Below are 20,834 nucleotides of genomic sequence, written 5' to 3'. Positions count from 1 at the left end.
TTTGCTTTAGGAGCAGAAAATACTTCTGGTCTTTCCTTCGCACAAGTTGGATGCTTAGCTGGGTGGGGTCTCTGAAGGCAGGCCCCCTCCTTTATTCCAATTTAGAGCAAACCTTTCTTCAACTTTCTCATCTCTTTCAGCACGAGCCTTGGCTCCAACATTACATTTTCTCTTTTTGCCTTGCTTGCTGTATTGAAATCTCCTGTGCCAGGGAAATCAATAGCAGCCTCAGGCAGACCTTCCTTCCTTCCTTTATCTTTTCTCTCTCTTTATTTCTTTCTTTTGATTTTTTTTGGATGGGGTTGTTTTGTTTTGAGACAGTTTCTCTGTGCATTCCTGGCTTTCCCAGAACTCTCTCTCTGTAGACCAGGCTGGCCTTGAACACAGAGATCCACCTGCTCAGACAGATTCTTAGGACAAAGGCAGAAATCAGCCACATTCTTTGCCAAAACATCCCAAGAAGAGTTTCCAGTCCAGGTGCCAACATTGTTGACCTCTGGAACCTCTTGAGCTGGCCCTCCATAGTCCACATTTTACCACTGCCTTTCATGCACCTACTGAGATTTCCCATTAAGCCCTGTTTGCAGCACATAACATCTTTTCCAGTCCAAAGTCCCCAGAAATTCCACATTCCTCCAACAGGCAGCATGGTCAGGTCTGTCACAGCCATAGTCCCTTATTGGGAACTTATGACATCTAAGGTTAGAGCCCATGATGGTGGAGCAAGGGCATGGTGGCAGAAACAGCTAAGAGCTTACATCTTGATCCAAAAGTTGGAAGCAAAGAGAGGGAGAGGTGATGCAAGTGTTTTGAAAGCCCAAAGCCTTCCCCAAGTGGCCCACCATCTCCAAAAAGACACCTCCTAATCCTTCCAAAACAGTTCCACCAACTGGGGAACAAGCATTCAAACATAATGAGCCTCTGGAGACCATTCTCATTCAGATCACCACAACACCTATACACATAGAAGAAAAATTGACATAAAAAAATAAAAGTACTCAAGACTGGATACTTGATGAAGAGATCGAGTTGGCTCCTAATTCTGGTAACTGAAGGATCAAACAGGATGGCTCCTGGTGAAGGTTCTCTGGATGCACCATAGCGTGGTGGACGCCAGATAAGTTAGAAACAGGCTTGCTTTTGTTTGCTTCTATATTTTGGGGACTAACCAGGACCCTAGGAAACTATATTAATCCTTTTCAGGCTTACTGTGGTGGAATTTCATGCTCATGGTAAGAAGGTGGGAACTGGATCCAACCTTGGTATTCTGAGGGCGAGTTTTTGGATAGTGATTGGGATTAGACAAGGTAGTCAGGATGGTGCCCCCATAATGGAATCTTGGTGGCTTTGTAAGGAAGGCTTTGTAATGCCTTGTACTTCCCAGGAACCCTTCACCAGACAGACCTTGACCTGGAAGGCTCAGAGCAGAAGGTAAAGTCCCGGTTCTGTCTTATAACTTTCCCTGTCTATAGAACTGTGCGGTTGGTGACAGATGCTATACTAATCCATTCAACACCTGCTGTTTACCAGGTAGTTCTGGGAGCACTGAGAGCCTAAGTGGAGAGCCTACAGTTGGGTGTGGACAGGAACATAGGAAGTTTGAAGGTAGTGTCCTTTTAACACAACCCCTGGTGACATGTGAAAGAGGGGTCAGGGACATTCCCAGTGGAGATATGCCCCTCTCTGAAGCCCTCCCTACAGATGAGCTGGCTGAGAGTGAGGCATCTCACTGCTGCTCAGAGAGCAGTGGCCAGCACTAGAACTGAATTTCATCTGATGCCATGCTGCCTTCTGGCCATAGGGTCCGTCCCGTGAGTGGCAGGCTGTGTAGTGGCCTCACTCTACAGGAAGTCAGGCACTGCCACATCTTGGAGAGGAAGGAGGGGGACCAGATGCCAGTCTAGAACTTGGAAGATCTGAACTGGGACACAGCATCAATGCCAAGCCCTGGGCCACAGAGTAAGGCTCTGTCAACCTTGTACCCAAGCCCCCAGGCTTACAGAACCTGGGGGGAAGGGGAATGCTCTGGACACTCAGTATTAGCCCAATATCTTCCCACTCTCTTGGGTTCATACCTGACTTGAATGTTTTTTTGTTTGTTTGTTTGTTTGGTTGGTTTTTTTTTTTTTTTTGTGAAGGGGGTGTGTGCATACTAGGCCATGGCAGTGTCCACCAAGAGCCCCTGTTTCTCTGGGACCTGTCAGGCTTCAGGTGCTGGGGAAACCCCTCCCATTCCAGGGAGGGGTCTCTCTCTCCCCAGGCCTCTGCAGTTTTGCCCTTCTGTTGGCTTGATCACAGAGCCCTCATCCCCCCCTCCAAGGCTTAAGTGTTGGCTAGAGTACACTTCATATCCCAGCAAGAACACACTCTTGCCATCTGGGAGGTCCTAATGCCCAAAATACTTCCAGCAGCTCACAACTGACCCAAATGGTGGGTCCTAGATGGAGTTCCAGGTCTAGGGAATGGGGAGCTGGAAACCCTCAAATCACAGCCTGGGCAGGCCATACCGCTCTTCAGTCAGGGGTCTCCAGTGAAGCACAGAGGCTGTGTCAGCTCCACACTGGGACACCTACCCTGCTGGACAGGTCTGGTCAGTAGTCATGACATCTGCTGAGAGTCAAGAGTTCCCTAGCTAGGCCAACTGGCAACAGAATGACCTGGATTGAAAGGCAAGGGAGGCAGGGCTGGTGGTCACAGGGACATTGGGAGGTGCGCCAGCTGGTGATGGGGTGTCATCCAGAGATGACAGAGAGCCTCAGATGTACACGGGACCCCCCCAACCACCTTGCCAGCAGCATCCAATCTCCCTGCCTCCTGCATTGCTCTGATCACTGTTTTCCTCTAACATGTCGATGTCAGCATCAGCTCAGCCCTGGGACCAGGTTCCCCATTACCTCTCCCTCAAATACCAACCAATGTCCTATACTAACCAGGCTTCCTATACCATGTTTCTTGCTTTCCATCCAGCCACACCTATCCCCATCGACACTGAATACAGCCTCTGTACACTCAGCAGCAGACTGCACTCCTGGTACTTAGAGAGCCCTTCATGCCCAATCTGATATGTGTCTCTCCTAGGATCCAGCCTTAGACTTGGGGGGGCAGCTAAGGCAGGAGGCAGATAGAAGGCCCGAGTTTTCTATCCTTGTTGAAAAGATTCCCTCATAGATTCAAAACATCCTCACCAAGCTGCTGTGTGGTACCAGGCATGGCGCCAGGCATGCGAACCGCAGTAGGCAGCACATAGTCACACCCCTACACTGCTGACACCTGGCAGAGACAAATCGCAAACTACCAAAGGAACTCGGACATCCTGCACCTTATGGTGAGTGTGGGGCTTCGGAGAGACCCAGGCATTTGGGAGTTGAGGCTTCTGCAGGGAAAGGGCAAAGAAGGGTGTCACATTGCCAGTACTTTAGAGATGGCAGAGATGCAGCAGCTGGGGCCAGGCACCTTCCCACTGGTCCTCAAGCAAGGACCAGTGACGAATCTCAGGGCAAGACTTGGGACTCCCTGTAGAGCTAAATGCCAGCCAGCCAGGGAAACCCACCAACCCTGCAATGTTGCTTTAACCATGGGGGCTCTATGGCCTTGCCAGATCCAGAACCCACACGCCAGGCACCACTTAGAACAGACTTCCAGCCCCTCAGGCCCTGCTGTGTCCTGGTCCCAGTGCTGAGACAGGGACCTCTTCATAATCCTCTTCAGCTCCCTAAGTCCCAAAGGACTCATAATTCTGGTTTCTTACAAGTGAAAACCACGGAGGCTTAGAGAAGACAAGAGTCATGGCCAATTGCACATGCACACGTGGAGGGGGGCAAGGACCAGGAGAGTGAACCACTTTTCACCCCAGGAGCATGCAGAACAACTCAGACCCAGTGGGATGGCTGGACTGAGGCTCCTCATAGCACACCTCACAGCTCCTTAGCTGCTGCTGGCCACTAGGCACTTCAGGCCTTAGCTGGCGCCACTCCCCATCAACACAGAACATCTAGAACTTACAACTCCCCTGCTCTGACCCAAGAAGTGGAGAGGTGAAAGCTGTCTACACAAGAGAAATGTGTTCAACCCTGAATCACTTCTGTTATTCCTAGTAACCACCCCTTGCTGGTTTCTGGTGATAGCAACGGTTTGGAGGGGGCAGGGCACTGCCTGTTAAAGCCTGTCACAGCATGGGGTGCAGGAGTTAAACTATCACCCCCGTTTACAGAGGGTGCAGTAGAGACTCCACATGGTGGGGAGGCTTTACAGTTTGTGAGCATGACAGGATCCCCTCTCAGGCTTCCCTGGCTCAAGCTGTAAGCTCCCTCTCCCGCATCAGGACTCCAGAACTTCCAAAGGCACAAGTGGGCTGTAAGGGGAAAGTTCTGAGCTGGAAGCAGGCTGGTTAGCAGGTCAAAACATACACTGCCTTAGGAATACTGTTCACCTCAGAAAGACAGTCTTTCTCCTGAAAACTCACAAAGTCAACCCTTAGTTTGTTCCAGACCTAGGCAGGAACAACCTTTGCAATGCTATGAAAGCGAGGCTCCTGGGCATAGGCAGGAGTGAGGGTCCAGGAGGACTGGGAAATGGGTTTACAGTGGAATGGTCATGACTTCCTCACACCCCTCACGCACTCCAAGCTTCCAATGGGAGATATACAAAAGAGGGTGGGCACAGGAAGTCTTCTGGGGGTGCATGAATCCCTCTCCATACTTGCTCCAACCACAAGCACCCTCAACGTTGTTCCCACTAAGTTCATTGCCAGGGTCCATCTCCAGCCAGGCAAGGCCTGGCTTGGTCACCTTTCCTGCCCACTACAGCCTAAGAGCCCAAGGTGGTGGTGATTTAAGTAAACGTATTCTCTCTAGTACTCAGTCTCAGATTTAGAAAAGAGGCCCGTGGGAGTTCATGGCGTCTGGGGTGCCGTGTGTGGTGATAGGTTTCAAGGAAAGGGCCAAGCCTGGAGCCTCAGGAGCATCTTGGCCTGCCCTTCCTGGCCCTCGGCAGCCCTTTGCAGGGGTTGGGACCCATCCTTACGTCTAAGAGGATGCTGGGCAGCTCAGAGACAGGCACAACCTCCTTCCCCCAGCCTCTGGGTTCTATTTCCAAGATCTGGGCCCTGGCAAGGTCATCAGAGTGCTGAAGAGGCAGGACGCCCATCCTCCCTTGAAGCAGCTAAGGCACCTAGGTGACCTGAAGCCAGCCCATTTCTCTCAGTTCTGAGAAGCAGAGCTGTACCCGAATCTTTGGAACAGCTGGGGAAGTTCTATCTCCCATGTTAGCCCAACTATGCGTCTAGAGAGGGGCCCCTCCTCTCTGAACCTGCCCAGAAGTGATAGGGCTCTGTGGCTGGTATGCATTTCCAAGGATATTTGTCAGGGGTCCACTGATTTAAGAGTAGTCTGTTAATATTTTATTAGGCCAGAAATGTGGCTGCGGGTTTGGTTACTGATCTCAGGGACAGAAGCTATCATGAGGACAGGGAACTGGACTCCAGATGGAGGGCGAAAGGGACAGTTCCACCACTGGCAAAGATCTCAAACCATTTGGGGATTAACTGGCACCTCGGGTCGCGAGTCTTTCCTGGCACCTTCATCCTGGGTCACCGCGCTCCCTCAGGCGGCCCAAGCCAGAAGCAGCTCGGACTCGCAAGCTTGGATGGGCTAGGAATGCTCGTTCAAGATGTCACCCTGCCCATCACTCCCATCTATGCCAAGGCTGTAGTCGGGTTTGGTCTGTTCAGCCTTTGCTCTCTGTGCCCTCCTAGTCCCAGACCCAGCCTTCCTTAGCCAGGAGGGGGCGGCGTCTGAGCCGATGCAGCTAACCTTCCACCGACCCCTGGCCTCCCAGGGAAGAGCCACAGAGGGGCGGGCGGCCACACGTTACCTTCCATGGACATGGGTTCCAAGATGCCGAACTGCTTGAGGACGGCAATGAACAGCAGCACCACAACGGCCATGGCACACAGCTCCATACCCTGGATGCCCATGGCGACCGTGGCTGGGACCAGGGCGCACCCCTAGGCCGTGCACTGTTTGCTGGAGCCCGGGCCGGAGCCTCCTGCCCGGCTTCAGGGGCGGCGGCTCACATGCCTTGGACAGGCGGAGCTACGGGTTGGTGGGGCCAGGACCCCGCGGAGGAGAAGGCGACAGTGAGAAGAACTGGCCGTGATGCTGGAGCCCGGGCGCAACTTTCCAAATCAGCCACCAAACTTCGAGGCACAGCGGCGGCTGCAGTGTGGAGCGCAGCTCCCGGGACCAGTGTGGGCCAGCAGCGCCCCCATGCCCAGTCCGGGGCACCACGACTCTGCCGCCCCTTGTGCTGCCCCGAGGGCTCAGGGCCGCCTCGGCGGGGGTCCCGGGCGCTCCCGGCCGCCCCAGGCTCCATCGCGGCTCCCCGCACGCTCATTGGCCTAGGCGCAGCGACCACTCCGGGACTTTTCCCTTGCGGCCCCTCCTTGCCAGCCCAGGAAGAGGTGGGAGGGACAAGGCCCCGCCTTGTACGGTCCAGCTCCAGACTGAACCTGGCGCGTTGCCACCGCCATCGCGCCAGCCCTGGGGAGGCCGCGCGGTCTGCGGTTTCCCCACCCGCTGGAGGGAGCCGGGTGCCCTGGAGGAGGGGCGTGGCAGCCACACTCCCTGCAAGAGAGTCAGTGGGAGGGGTGCGGAGAATACGGGAAGCCCTGTTTCTCCCGGCTGTTTCCTGCAACTCTGAGCCCACAGCCTGAGATTCAACTTGATCCAGATCCATCCCTCTTTGAAGATGGAGAAGTTGGTATCAAGAGTTCTCCAGTTCTGGAAACCTGCTTGCGCTCCCGAGGCTTTACGAGGAAGCTTCGGCTTTTGGCATTGGAGCCTACCGAACTGAGTTCAGGTTCTGACTGCTGTATGACGTTGGTCGTGTCTCGGACTTGCAGCCTTCTCCATAGAGGGCCGATTTGCCTTTCTGGCTGTCGGGGAGAGCTAAGCTGCTGCTGAGAGCTGTGCTAATTAGTTTGTGGATGGCTTTCTTCCCTTTGGGGCACTGGGTAGGGCCAGGGAAGTCACGGAAAGAAAGGAGGGTGGAGAGGGTGGGGAGTGGCAGGGCGGATCTGCAGACGCTCCAGACCGGGAAGCTCCAGCAGATGCTAGGCGCCGAGTGCCGACTCTCTGCTGCTCTCCAGTGGGTGCAGCGCACCGCGGGAGTCCTCGCCAGACCCAGAGGGACCTGGAGGGAAGCACTGCCGCCGCCAATACCAACTCGTTCCTGCTATTATAGCAGAAGGGGAAATTGAGTGCTACCTCACGCCTAAGAGCCTGAGAGCGCTGTTCTCACTTCCAGACGGTCAGCCTCAGCTTGCCTTTAGTTCACTATTCGCCCATTCATTCAAGCAGCGTCAACACTGTTTAGTCTTAGGCGCAGCTCTATGCTCAGGTGTATGGAAACCGCAGCAGAGACCCCACCCCACCCACCTGAGCCAGAGCTCATATACCTGGGCCATGCATGCCTTAGGATATATTTAAAGGGTTATACTATAGGATGCATTTCTCATCCCGCGGTTTACAGACAAGGAAACTGAGGCTCAAAGGGTGAATTATGGGGGTTCAGGGGCAATGCCAGCCCACCACATTCTGGAACAGCACTTCACTGATGGGAGCCATACAGCCTCAGGCCTCACCTTTCACCCTCTTGGTTAAAAACTATAATTTAGGCAACACTTTTTTTGTGTAGCTTTAGAGTCTGTCCTGGAATTCGCTCTGTAGACCAGGCTGGCCTCGAACTCACAGAGATCCACCTGCCTCTGCCTCCCAAGTGCTGGGACTAAAGGTGTGTGCCACCACTGCCAGACTTATATAACACTTAAGCACACAGCTTTTAGTTCAGGTTAATCCGGCTGCAGTTTCCATTGACCATGGCCAGAGGGCTAGGCAGAGAGGCCAAGATCACCAGACAGCTCTGCTGGAGAACGTTTAAAAGGCCAGAAGGTCCTTACACACTCAAGCACCAAGAAATACCCAGCTAGTTAGTGTCCATATGGAGTTAGTGTCCATAGGGAGTAAAAGTCCTGATGGACATCCCGAGAGTCATAATCTCTGTAAGACTGTTTCCCCATCCATAAAATGGGGATAGTGAGCTTCTCCCAGGGCTCATGAAGGATCCAGTACGATTATGGGTGGCACCTGAGTGGGTTCCCATCCCCACCGCCCCAGGATTTACACTCAGCCCAGCTGTGTATAAGACCAGTCATCCCTGGGAACCTTCTGAGGCTGGCACCCACCACTGCCTCCCTGCCTCAGTTTCCCTAGTTCTCCTAAGCATTGTCGGATCTCAGTGGAAGCGTCAATGACTGCCCATAAGCACGGAGCTATAAGGGAGTCATCGATCCCCTGGCAGTGCGGTGTAAAATATTAACGATGGCTAAGTGGATTGCAGGCCGGAGAGCACAGTGGCCCCGCGGTATGAACAGCCTGGGCTGCAGGCCTAATGGATGGAAGTTGACTCTTCTGCTTGCTCGAGTTGGGGCCTGTCAGCCCGGGGCCTAACCGAGGTCCACTGAAGCTAGGCTACGATTCTCACACATCCTTTCTCCCAAGACTAAGCCAGGAGCCTGGAAAGTCCTCTCCCAGGCAGGAAGTCAGTGGCCACGCCCCCAGGGGGCTGTCGGCTTTGGCTAAGCTTTCCCTCCTGTGGCCGCACCTGGGAAGTGATAGCCCTCGCTTGGCCTTTGGGGAAAGGACAAGCAGGCTAAGGTACCTGGGTGAAAATCCCTGCAGGGGAAGATGAGGGAGCCCTGTAGAGGGGCAGCCCATGCTTCCCAGAGTGCTTGAGAGGAGGAGCTCAGGTCCTGATGCCTGGGGCACTCAGGGGTATCTGGAAGCCTGGTCTAGTTGAGAGAGTAATCAGACAAACCTGGTTGGATTTGAGGTGCAAAGAGGTTACACTTGAAGTCATAGTGTCCTTTTGGCCTGGAGTATTGAAGCTGCTTCTCTGTGCTGTCTCCAGGAAGCCCACCAAGATTACACCAGCCCTGCTTGGTGGCCTTCCCTGGACTCCCCCTGTTGCATTTCTGGGCCTGTCTCTGTCTCCTATATCCCCACGTCTTTTACTTCTTATACAGCTCTGTTGTTAGCTCTTCAAGGCCAGGGACCTAGGAGTTTGACTGACATGGCATACTATTTCCTGCTCCAGACACCAAGCTAGCCCAGACTCCAAAGAGTCTCACTCTTCTGTGTCTGAACTGGTGCCATCTCTGGGACCCATTCCCTAGGAACAGCCCAGCAAGCTGCACTAGTCCCAGCTCTCTGGGGAACAGGCCTTCCTTAGTTCTAGTGCATTCTCCTGGGAAGAACAGGCATTGTTCAATGAACTGTTCTTTTCAAGCTTCATAGAAACTAGCAAGCTGCCAGGAGTGGAATCCCACAACCAAAACGTACCTCATAGCTTGTTGCCTGGGTGCTTCACACTCGGCACCCCCAAAACTGACCTCTCCACCTTCTCCAGCCTGTGCTTCCAACAGTCTTCCTCCCATCCCACCCTCCTTCCCGCCTACCTCCATCCCTCTCTGCTTGACCATCAGCTACCCAGCTACACCCCTTCCCTCCTTCCTGGTGCATGCCTGTAATCCTATGAATCGGGAGTTCAAGGTCAGCCTCAGCTATATGAGACCCTTTATCAAAAAGAAGAGAGACAGTCTTGCCTCATTCCATCATGTGACCAAGGATTTCTATTTCAGGGGTAGACAGGACAAATAGTCCCCAATCCTTGTGAAACAGCCAGAACTCATGTCTTCATCCTTCGGCATTTCCTCAAGATTAAGAAGTAAGAAATCCTTACATGGGGAATAAAATAGGAATAGGAATACCCACAGGGACAAGAGACATAGGCTCTTAGAGGTCTTAACGCCATAGAGGCTGTTGTCTTCCTATGCCAACAATGTACACACCTTGTCATATAGGAAGAACCTCACAGGTAGCAAGACAAAGTTGCATGTCTCCAGGGACAAGCTGGCATTGGTCTATCTATTAAGTGGGAAAACCCTCTTAGTTCATGAGGAAACTCTTTTCTAACGTCATCTTCATGATTAGAACTTTATTTTTATTTTGCCTCAAAAAGTAAGAGATGAGTGCTCCCTAAGTGATTTTGGTCCCCATTGTCCAGTAGTATTAACTACTAACTTGATACAGTGTAGCATCACCTGAGAATGTAACCTCAATGGGGAGGGTCCTTGATGGTTAATTGAATGAGGACCTAGCCCTCTGTGGGTGGTGGCATTCCCTAGGCGGGTATTCCTGAGATGTAGAAGAAAGATACATAACAAGGAACTTGAGAGCAAACCAGCTACCGTCATTTCTCCATGGCTTCCGCTTCACATTCTTGCCCTGATTGTGGATTGTGACCTAGAAGTGTAAGATGAAGTAGCCCTTTCCTCTGGAGTTGAGTATAATCAGAGTGTTTTTATTACAACAGAAAGGAAATGAGAACACCCAGTGTCCTCGCTGGCTGTCCCTTGGGCAAGCAGGAGAGGGTTGCTTTACCTGTCTCCGTCCCCAGCAAGACATATCCAACCTCCATCCATCTTCATGAGAGCCTAGCATTACTGAACAGGCGATAAGAAGAGTGACATGAAGTCAGCTTGTCCTCCTGGTCCCTGTGATGGAGACTCTCTTTCTCACATGAAGGACTCATGTAGGGCAACTAACCAGCTCCACCATGACAGGAGCAGAACAGCATTTCTCTCCTCATCAGCTTCACTCTGAACCTGTGTTTGTACAATATTACATTGTTGGTTTGTGAATTCTTTGGGTAAATTTCTGATTTTCAGGGGGGGGCTTTTTGGGGGTGAACTTGGCTTCCCCATCTCTCTGCTGGTTATAGGACATGGTAATTGATCAATCAGGAGATCAGAACCAGGGTGACCTAGGCTAAGCTCCTCATCTCCTTAGCCCCAACTTCCTCATCTTCAAAGTTGGGGACTTCCTTAATCCTTTCCCCAAGCACCCATGTCTGTGCCAGAACTCTTTAGAGTGGCAGACTCCTACTAACCAGTGCAGGGTTATTTTAACCCCCATGAATCCAGGCCAGAGCCCTGAGCACAAAGGATACCCAGGAAGTCAGAAGTTCACTGGCTGGCTCGGAGTTAGCTTGTTGCCCCTGGCATTCATCCTAGTCACACATTGCCATCAATCCTCACGATGATGACATTGACACAAAGTGCTCTTAAGTCCCAGTCTTGTGCTGATCTGTGAAGATGTCCAGGACAATAAGCATTTCTTTGTTGGAACTGAAGCTGAGGGCCCAAGGGTGTCTTGGGGAATTTCCATCCTGGATGCTTGGTGCCAGCATCCCCACCCCAATGGTATCCTCTGACAGCTCAGTGAGGTATGCCTAGTACAGATGTCCTGCATCAGCTGGAGGCAGCAAGCAACTCAGAGATCGAAACCTCAGGCTCTTATACAGGGAGAACATGCCAGAGAGTGCACTGGGGGTGAGCAAGCCTTAGGTACAGGTGTCATTCCTGGCCCCAAATGAACTGAGAGGCTTCAACCAATGTCCTGTCCTCTCTGAGCTCAGGGTAGTGTGGAAAATAGACAGTGGTGGTAGTGGTGACAGTTCTTTTTCTTTCTTTCTTTCTTTTTTTTTTTTTTTTTTTTTTTTTTTGACTGCCTACTATTTATATGTCCCAGGCACAGTCCTTAGAACTCACAATATGTCAGGTACCAGGCATGGCCTCATTCACACTAGGACTTTCCCTAAACTGTTTCAGAAGCATCAGGCTTGGACCATCATGCTCAGAGAGGTGCCTTAAACATAGCCAGCACAACCCTTCCTTAGAGGGTGGGGAGCTGCCAGTGGAACTTGAAAGATGTTAGAAAAGTAGAGAGGAAACAATTAGTGAACCTAGAGGGGAGGTGGTTTCAGGTTCTTCTCTCAGTCTAGAAAGACCTTTGATCCCAGAACCCTGCATCTAATCACATGCATGTATTCCTTTAACCGCTATTTTCTGGGCAGCTTCCCTGCGTCTGCCAGACACAGCACTGAAGGTGGCAGATCCGGCCCCAGTTCCCGAGGAATGGTCCACTCCAGAGACTGACCATTAACCAGCCATAACTGGACATGGTTTGGTTGTGGCAGAGAAGGTGGAAGAAGCTGTTGTTCCAAACTGGGGGCTAGAGGAGGCTCGTGGAGGGAGCTGGGAAGTTTCCATGCCCAGGATTGAGGATCAAGGGTGGCATAAGGAGGAGCTCAGGTGCACAGGACAGGGAACAAGGAGAGTAGGAGCATCCTGGGGACTGGAGGTCTCTGGTACTGAAATCACAAAGGAAGAGGAGGCAAAAGCAGGGGTCTCACATGGAGGTCCAGGTGGCTTTATCCCCTGGGCCATGAGGCATTCATACGGTCTTTCTCTTTCTTTTCCTCCTTTTCTTTGCTTTTTTTCTCTCCCATCCCTCCTTCCTTCCTTTCTTTTTCTTCCCCGAGAGAGGGATTCACTGTGTCACACTGGCTGCCTGGAACTCACTCTGTAGACTAGTCTGGCCTCGAGCTCACAGAGATCCACCTGCCTCTGCTGCCCGAGTGCTGGGATTACAGGTGCTAGCCATGGCTGACCTGCTTTGGGCGTTTCTTTTTAACAGTTACTCTAATGGGAGTGTGACATCTGCTGTGACTGCCACTTGCCAGACGGGACAAATGAGCTACAGCCTGGTTTGTGAGGTCACAGAATGGCATACAAGGGGAAGAGCCGCCCCACAGCCACACTCCTCTCTGACTCAAAGTTACTGTAGCCAGGTATGGGGCAGCATGCCTGTAATCCCAGAACCCACAAGGCTGAGGCAGGGTGCTTGCCACAGTTTGAGGTCATGCTGCACTATAGCATGAAACTTTATCTCAAAAAGACAAAAATAGCAGGGCCAGGACTGTGGTTCTGCTGCAGAGTGCTTGCCACGCATGGCTTCCACAGCCATCACCCCATCACCTTATAATCACACACACCTGGGATCTCAGAGGGGGCGGAGCAGGGGGGCGGGGTCTTCTGCAAGAGCAGTCAGTGCTCTCAGGCAATGAGCCCCTTCTCCAGCCCTAACCTCTGGATTCTTCAAATGTCTCTGTTGCTGATGCTGCCTTGAGACAAGGTCTTGCTATGTAGCACAGATGGACCTTGAATCTGCTATGTAGCCTGTTTTGACCCTGAACTGGTTGGTGATTATTCTGTCTTAGCCTTCTGAGAGTTGGGATTACAGAAGTAGACTACCTGCCTGGATCTTAAAATCTTTTTCACATTTTTTTTTTTTGGCCTTTATCTTTAGTACAGAATTTGATGGAATTTCGAGATTATCATAGTCAAGTTCATTAATTTGCTTTGCATGTGATCATTCTGCAATTCAGCTCATTTATGAAATGTTCTACATTTCAACAAATAGACTGTCCTTTCCAATATTGCAGATTTTTTTGTTATGTGAATAATGTACTTCTAGATCTCTAAAGGCATTCATATTTATTTCACTCTATTTTCTTTGATTTATTCTAGGTTCTTTTGTCTTAGGGGTTGCCTCCACGTGTGCCAGATCTTTATTTGGCTAATCCTAAATTGTGTTATTGTTTTAAGACAGGGTGTCCAGCATAGACTTACTTGGTACTCACTATGTAACCCAAGCTAGCCCTGAATGCATGACAATCTTCCTGCCTTAGCCTCACAAACGTTGGGTTTACAGGCATGGTTTTAAAGACATTTGATGTGGTTTTTCTTAGGTGTTGGTGACTCCTGGATACAAAGCTGAGTTCAAGTATAAAAATGTCCAGTGGTGGGCAATGCAAATCAATGCAATTTTGAGACTGCATCTTACACCTGTCAGAATAGTTACAATCAAAACACAAGTGACAGCACATGCTGGAGGGGATGTTGATAAAGGGGCCCACTGCTGGGGGTAGGGGAGAGCAAACTTGCCCGGCCACTTTGGAAATCAATATGGTGGTTTCTCAGGAAAATGGGACTCCATCTACCTCAAGATCCAGCAATTTCACTCTTGGGCATATACCCAAAAGATGCTCCATCCTATCACAAGGACTCTTTCAACTATGTTCATAGCAGCTTTATTCATCATAGCCAGAACCTGGAAACGACCTAGATGATCACAACTGAAGAGTGGATATAGAAACTATGGTACAATTACAAAGGAGTATTTCTCAGCTGTTAAAAACAATGCAGGCAAATGGATGGAATTTGAGAAAATCATCCTGAGTGAGGTAACTCAGACCCAGAAAGACAAACATGGTATGTACTCATTCAAAAGTGGATGTTAGCTGTAAAGTAAAGGAAAACCACAGACCCAGAGAGGCCAAGTAACAAGGAGGGATTAAATGGGGAAGCAAAGATCTCCCTGGGAAGGGGTAATAGAATAGATTTTGCAGATGAACTGGGGGGTGGGTGGAGTTGGGAACAGGAGAGAGCAAGGGTGGAGGGAAGGAGAGATGCTGGGAGAAATAACTGGAATTAGGGAGCATTTTGGGAGCAAGGTGGACACAGTGCAATGGAAACTCCATGGGATCTACATGAGTAACTCTAGCAAAGACTCCTAGCAATGATGGACACAGAGCCTGAACTGGCCATCTTCTATAACTAGGCAAGGCTTTAAGGGCAGGGTTGGGACACCAACTCAGACATAAAACTGTCAACCTATGGTGTGTCCTGCCTGAAGAGTCTTCTGGGACCAGAGCCTAGCAGAGCCCACATCAAAGAGGCCAGAGAGACTTCAGGAAGCAACCAATAGGAGCAGATACAGAGTCCCACAGCCAAATGTTAGGTGAAGCTCAGGGAGTCCTGGGTAGGAGGGGGAGGAAGGATCAGAGCAACCAGACAGGTCAGAGACACCAGGAGAACAGGGCGCACAGAACCACTGCCTGGGACTCTTGGGGGATTGCAGAGATCTGGAAGCCTGTATGCATCTGACCTAGGTCCTCTGCATATATGCTATGGCTGAGCAGCTCGGTGTTCTGTGTGACTGCTCACAGTGGGAGCAGGGACGGTCTCTGCCTCTTTGGCCTCCTTGTGGGGCCTTTTCTGCCTCTTAAAGCCCTGATGTGATGGTATGTGCCTGGTATTATTGCAGCATATTGTGCTTGGTTGATGTCCCTGAGGGAGATGGGGGCGGGGGTGGTGGATCTGAGGGAGAGGCAGGGGGAGTCTGAGGGGGAAGGCAGAGAGGGGAAACTGTAGTTGGGATGTAATATATGAGAGAAGAATTAAAAATAATAATAAAGTAAAAAGATGCCCTGTGGCTCTGAGCCAGCAGAGGGGGTGGGGGTAGGGTAGATGGATGGGGTGTGTGTGCTGCCTGCCCATGGTTCACCTTCTGGGACCTACAAAGATGGAGGCAGGGAGCCCACACCCACACCCACGCGCTGACCTCCTGGATCTCTGTCCCTTCTGCTGTCTGCTGTCACCTGCCCACATCTGAAGGCTGAAGCTTTCTCTGAGCACCTTGGTTCTGTGTGTCCTGTTCCCCATTGTCACCTCCCTATGGGATCTTCCTTTGCATTCTGGCCACAGGGTGGGGGTGGGGCACCACCCCGCCTGGTTGTTGGGTCTGTCTGTCCTTCCTAGGAGCTAGAAGGTACTCCTGGCATTTCCTCCGCCTTTCTCCAACTCCCTCACCTCCTCCATGCCCCTTCTTTGGGTGGGTGTGCAATATATTCTCAGCAAGCTGACTCACTAAGGGGTGTGTGTGTGTGTGTGTGTGTGTGTGTGTGTGTGTGTGTGTGGCCCAAGCATAGCAGATGTGACTCCACAGGTCCCTGTTGTCCAGTTTATGGAACTGATATACCAAACAATGGTCCTCACAGAAGGTTGAACTCAGAGTTCAATGGGAAGAGATGGACCCAGACCCAGAATTTAGAATCCCAAACCAAACCTACTGCCTGAGGCACAACGATTCATAAATCATTGTTTCCCTGAGTCAAAGAAAAACAAAACAAAACAAAAAACTAGAATTCTCAGTGGGATAATCAACTAAAAGGGAAAGAAACAATAAAACCTCCATGGAGAACCCAAAGGAATGCATTTTTTAAAAATTTGTATTAGAATAGAATCTAATTGTCACTGTGGCCACATCCATCCTGGTCTGGGGAGGGGGCACTCCCATCATATGGCTCAGTGGTTAAGAACCACTGTGGAGAGCCTGAGTTTGGTTCCCAGCACATACATGGTGGCTCACAACTATCTGTAACTCCAGTTCTGGGGGATCCAACAACCTCTCCTGGCCTTTGCAACCACTGCAATGCACATACAGACATACACAGAATTAAAAAAAAAAAAAAAAAAAACTTTAAAAAAAAGTCTAGGAAGGAGTCCCACAATCACAGCACAGCCTAGATGTCTACCATAGACAGTGGGCATTTCTGCCATGATAGCCTTTCACAGGCACTGGGGGTCATACAGTGTGTGATCCTCCATGTTGGCCACAGCTAGGCTGGCCCCTTGGCTATGAAGATCTCCACCTCTGGGGTACTCTGCAGGAGGCACAAGAGAATCTTCCATGTCTTCCCTCCCTGCATTACCCTGCTGGCTGGCTGAGAAAGGAAGCAGAGCTCAGGATGGAGCTAAAGATGACCCTGGCTCCCCTGCATCAGGGCAGAGTTAGGACACCATGCTATTCCCAGCCTCTTACCCCACATGGAGATGGGGCCAGCCCTTGGAAGGCACTGGAGATCATCACCTACCAGGAGAGTGTGACATGTATGTACAGCCATGATGTCATTATTCATTTGGTCTCCCCCGCTGACCCCCGAGTCACACGGCATGTGTATCATTGGCTAGAGGCCTGTCTCAGTGCCTTTCAGCTTTCCCTTGTCCCATACCTTCCCCCTATCTACAGCTATTCAAAGTGCCCTGGGAGCAGCAGCTAGAATTTCCTGTTGCTGGCTCCTCTTTGGCCCTGGAGCTCAATAACACTCAGCTCTCCTCCTGGCTTCAGCACAGTGCAGAGACGATGTCAGAACCCACCAGGTCATAGACCCTTCCCCAGTGTGGCCACAGTCAGGGCCGGGTCTGTAGAAGTGAAGGGGCGAGAGCCTGCAGAGAAGATGGGAGAGGACTAGGGCGGGGATGAAGGCCCTGAGTTGGCATTTTCAAGTTTGCGTTTGAAGACAATTAGGAGCTGAATTATTAAAGCTGCTCAAGGGAAAAAGCTGTTTTTAAGAAAGCATGAGTAAGCAGGGCTATCTCACAGCTGCGCACAGGATCGAAGGCGATCAATTGCCATAATGGCTGTAAATATTTACTCGGTAAAATGTGTGAGCCACCCACATACTCTACACAGGGGTCTGTATCCAACTGCTCATCAAGTTTGTCAAAGATGCACACTTCTAGTCCCTCCCCTCCCCCTACCTTCTTGGCAGCCAGACCAGTGCTGTGTGAGACCTGTGATGAGGGTCCCTGTGACGAAGCTCCCTAAGGACTCAGGTGTGGGGTAAGGCACAGCTTGTCTGGAATAGCTTGATTACAGTTGGACAGATGGATGGATGCGTAGGTGAGTGGATGGATGGATGGATGGATAGGTGGATGGATAGGTGGATGGGTAGATGGACGAATATTATCAATCTCCCTTGGCCACAATCCTCACCTATAAAATGATCTGGCAATGCCCACATCAGTGCTTATGAGTAAGGCTTGACATGTAGTAATGCCAGCCATGCTGGCCTGTGGGCTGGCTGGGCCGCAGGTAGTGACAGATACCTGGTATTCTGGTCCTCTCCCAGACCTTGGGCTTAATTAAAACAGAATCTACTTACATCTCCATAGATGGATTCTCTCACTGGGAGCCCCCTAGGTATAAGATGATTTGTGTGGGCTGCTCTGAGGCTCAGCAGTGAGCCAGGAGATATGACATTTACTGGATGCCTATTGTGAGTAGATCCAATTCGTTTTTATTGTCAACACAACACAACTCAGTCACCTGATAACAGGGAACCTCAAGTGAAGAATTGTTTTGATCAGAGAGGCCTGTAGCCCTGTTTGAGAGAGACTGCCTTGGTTGATAATGATGTGGGAGGCCCCAGCCCGCTGTGTACAGCACCATCCCTAGGCAGGAGGGCTGGGCTGTGTAAGAGAGCTAGCAATCCAGTGTTCTGACCATCACTCCTCCTTGCTTGAGTTCCTGTCCTGACTTCCCTCCATGATAGACTGTGACCTGGAAGTGTAAGCCAAATAAACCCTTTCCTCCAGGGAAGGCTGGTTAGAATGTTTTATTGCAGCAATGGAAAAGCAAACTTGGACATTGGCCAAGTACCCTGAACGACTGCTATGTCTTAATCCTCACAGCAGCTGGGGTGTTTGCTCCGTCATCACTCTCCATCCTAAAGATGAAGAAACAGGCTGAGGGAGGAAAAAGCATGCTCCTGGGTACAGTTCTAAGTCTCTCCAACCCTTTCTAGGAACCCTTGGGCTAACCCAGGACAGTCCATTTCCTGCTCTCCAAGCCTCCTCTGAGCCCCAGAGCTAACCCTTCTCTAGTCCACATCCCTGAGGGTACAGCTAAAGACTGGGCAGAAAGGCAGCATGACCTCCATTTATGCCTGCAAGGTTCTGCCCACAGCAGGCCCTGCCTCCTGTACCAAGGGGCCCATACAGGCCTGGTTGCTCCTGTATCAGGCAGCAATCTTCCGTCCTGGGCTGACAATATTGCTATACAGCACCTGGTCTCCAATACACAGGTCACAGCACACAGGTAACAACACAGGTCACAGCACACTGGTCACAGCACATAGGTCACAGCACACAGGTCACTGGAACACAGGTCACAGCACACAGGTCACAACACACAGGTCATAGCACCTGGTCTCCAACACACAGGTCACAGCACACAGGTCACAGCACACTGGTCACAACACATAGGTCACAGCACACAGGTCACAACACACAGGTCACAACACACAGGTCAGCACACTGGTCACAGCACACAGGTCACAGCACATAGGTCACAGCACACAGGTCACAACACACAGGTCACTGGAACACAGGTCACAGCACAGAGGTCACAACACATAGGTCACAGCACCTGGTCTCCAATACACAGGTCACAGCACACAGGTAACAACACAGGTCACAGCACACAGGTCACAGCACGTAGGTCATAGCATACAGGTCACAACACACAGGTCAGCACACAGGTCACACAGCACTTAGGTCACAGCACACAGGTCACAACACACAGGTCACACAGCACACAGGTCACAGCACACAGGTCACAGCACACAGGTCACAGCACACAGGTCACAGCACACAGGTCACAGCACACAGGTCACAGCACACAGGTCACAGCACACAGGTCACAGCACACAGGTCACAGCACACAGGTCACAGCACACAGGTCACAGCACACAGGTCACAGCACACAGGTCACAGCACACAGGTCACAGCACACAGGTCACAGCACACAGGTCACAACACACGGGTCACAACACACAGGTCACAGGTACACGCACCACCAAACCTGTGAAAGTGGTGAGTGCACGCACAAGTGTGTGTATGTGTGTGTTCTAGTGCCCTTGCACATGTCATAGCGAATGCGCGCATGCGCGCATGCGCGCGTGCACACACACACACACACACACACACACACACACACAACCAAGTCTGCCCACAATGCCTCCGAGCCTCCCCCACAGACTCATCTCAACCAGTTTCCTTGTGAAATCCGTGTTTAGAAATAGCTCAGCCATCCACTGCACACCCATTTCCCCCACCAAGTGCTAGGACCGAGCCCCTAGTTTCCTACCCGCACCCTTGGATTTCACAAGCTGTGACGCCAAGGCTGAGAGAGCGTGTAAGGAGGACAGAGCACGGTCCTTGGTGTTTCTGCACACACACACACAACCTCAGACATCTCACGGCTCACAGCGATGCTGGGATGAGACAAAGGTCTGAGGATTGGGGAAGGGGTGGGTGGAGTCTGCTGTTACTGGGCATTTCCCCAGTATCAGTGAAACTTGCAATCCCCACAGAGGGCCTAGGGATAAACTGTCCCCAAGTCACTGCCTCTGCCTTCCTCTTCTGAGAGGGGTGCAAAGGACAAGGACAGGGGTGGGGATTCTGCCCAGTACAGCTGGCAAACAAATCCCCCAACCACCATAGGTTTCCACAGTATTTAGGCTGAGAAAGTAACCTGTCTGGTGAAGACAAGGAAAAGAAAGACTTTGCTGACCCCTTTGTCCTTCTCAACCAGCCTCAAGCTCTACTCTGTGCCCGGCTTTTGTGCAGATGCTATGCAAATGTGCAATGGGTGAGTGGGTGGATTGATGGATGAGTGGATATGTGGATGGACAAATGTGTGGACAGATGGGTGGGTGGACACACAGCTGGAAAGAAAGACAAACAGGTAGAGGGATGAACTGACAGATGTATGGGTATGTGTATGGAAGGATGGATGGATGGATGGATGGACAGATGGATGGACAGATGGATGGGTGACTGGATGGATCAATAATTTCTTGTCTAAGCCTGAAGCTCTCCCATGAAAAGTGGCAGGCATGGTGGCTGGTGGCATGGTGTGAGCACCAGTATCTGCTTGCCCCAGAGCGAGCACTCAGCTCTCTCCCCTTCTCTTCCCACCTCGGTCAACCCCCTCTCTCCAACCAGGAGAGGCGTTTAGGAGACAGGCATCTCCCTGTGCTCTAGGTCAGCCCCTCTGTGCTGGGGGCAGAAGACAATGGTGTCTTGGATCCCTAACTCACCCCTTGGCCTGAGACCTTTGCATGCTCTCAGAGAGACCTCAGGCTGCTGTTGACTGATGCCCTGGTTCCTGCAAGTTCTTCCTGCCATTGGGCCCTTCTTGAAAGTGAGAGGCTGTGTGACGAGTTCATGGGCTTTTGTGCCTGCT

General features: G+C 51.3%; 1 protein-coding gene across 3 annotated transcripts in view; it reads right to left on the bottom strand.

Moving 5' to 3' along the window:
* Kcnip3 (potassium voltage-gated channel interacting protein 3) overlaps positions 1 to 20,834 on the bottom strand; it is a 59,877-nt gene that overhangs the window by 17,410 nt on the left and 21,633 nt on the right. Inside the window, exon 1 of one of the 3 annotated variants that reach the window (XM_051183441.1) lies at positions 5,872 to 6,023. The exons of the other annotated variants lie outside the window; for them this stretch is intronic. Within the exon in view, the coding sequence (XP_051039398.1) occupies positions 5,872 to 5,974 (103 nt within the window). The 5' untranslated portion in view covers positions 5,975 to 6,023. Of the gene's footprint in view, positions 1 to 5,871; positions 6,024 to 20,834 lie in introns of those variants that run through there. 3 annotated transcript variants of the gene reach the window in all.

Source organism: Phodopus roborovskii, unplaced genomic scaffold (genome assembly GCF_943737965.1).
Source record: "Phodopus roborovskii unplaced genomic scaffold, PHOROB, whole genome shotgun sequence".
NCBI lineage: Eukaryota > Metazoa > Chordata > Mammalia > Rodentia > Cricetidae > Phodopus > Phodopus roborovskii.
Note: the sequence above shows the minus strand (reverse complement) of the source record. Positions and strands in the feature narration are given on the sequence as shown.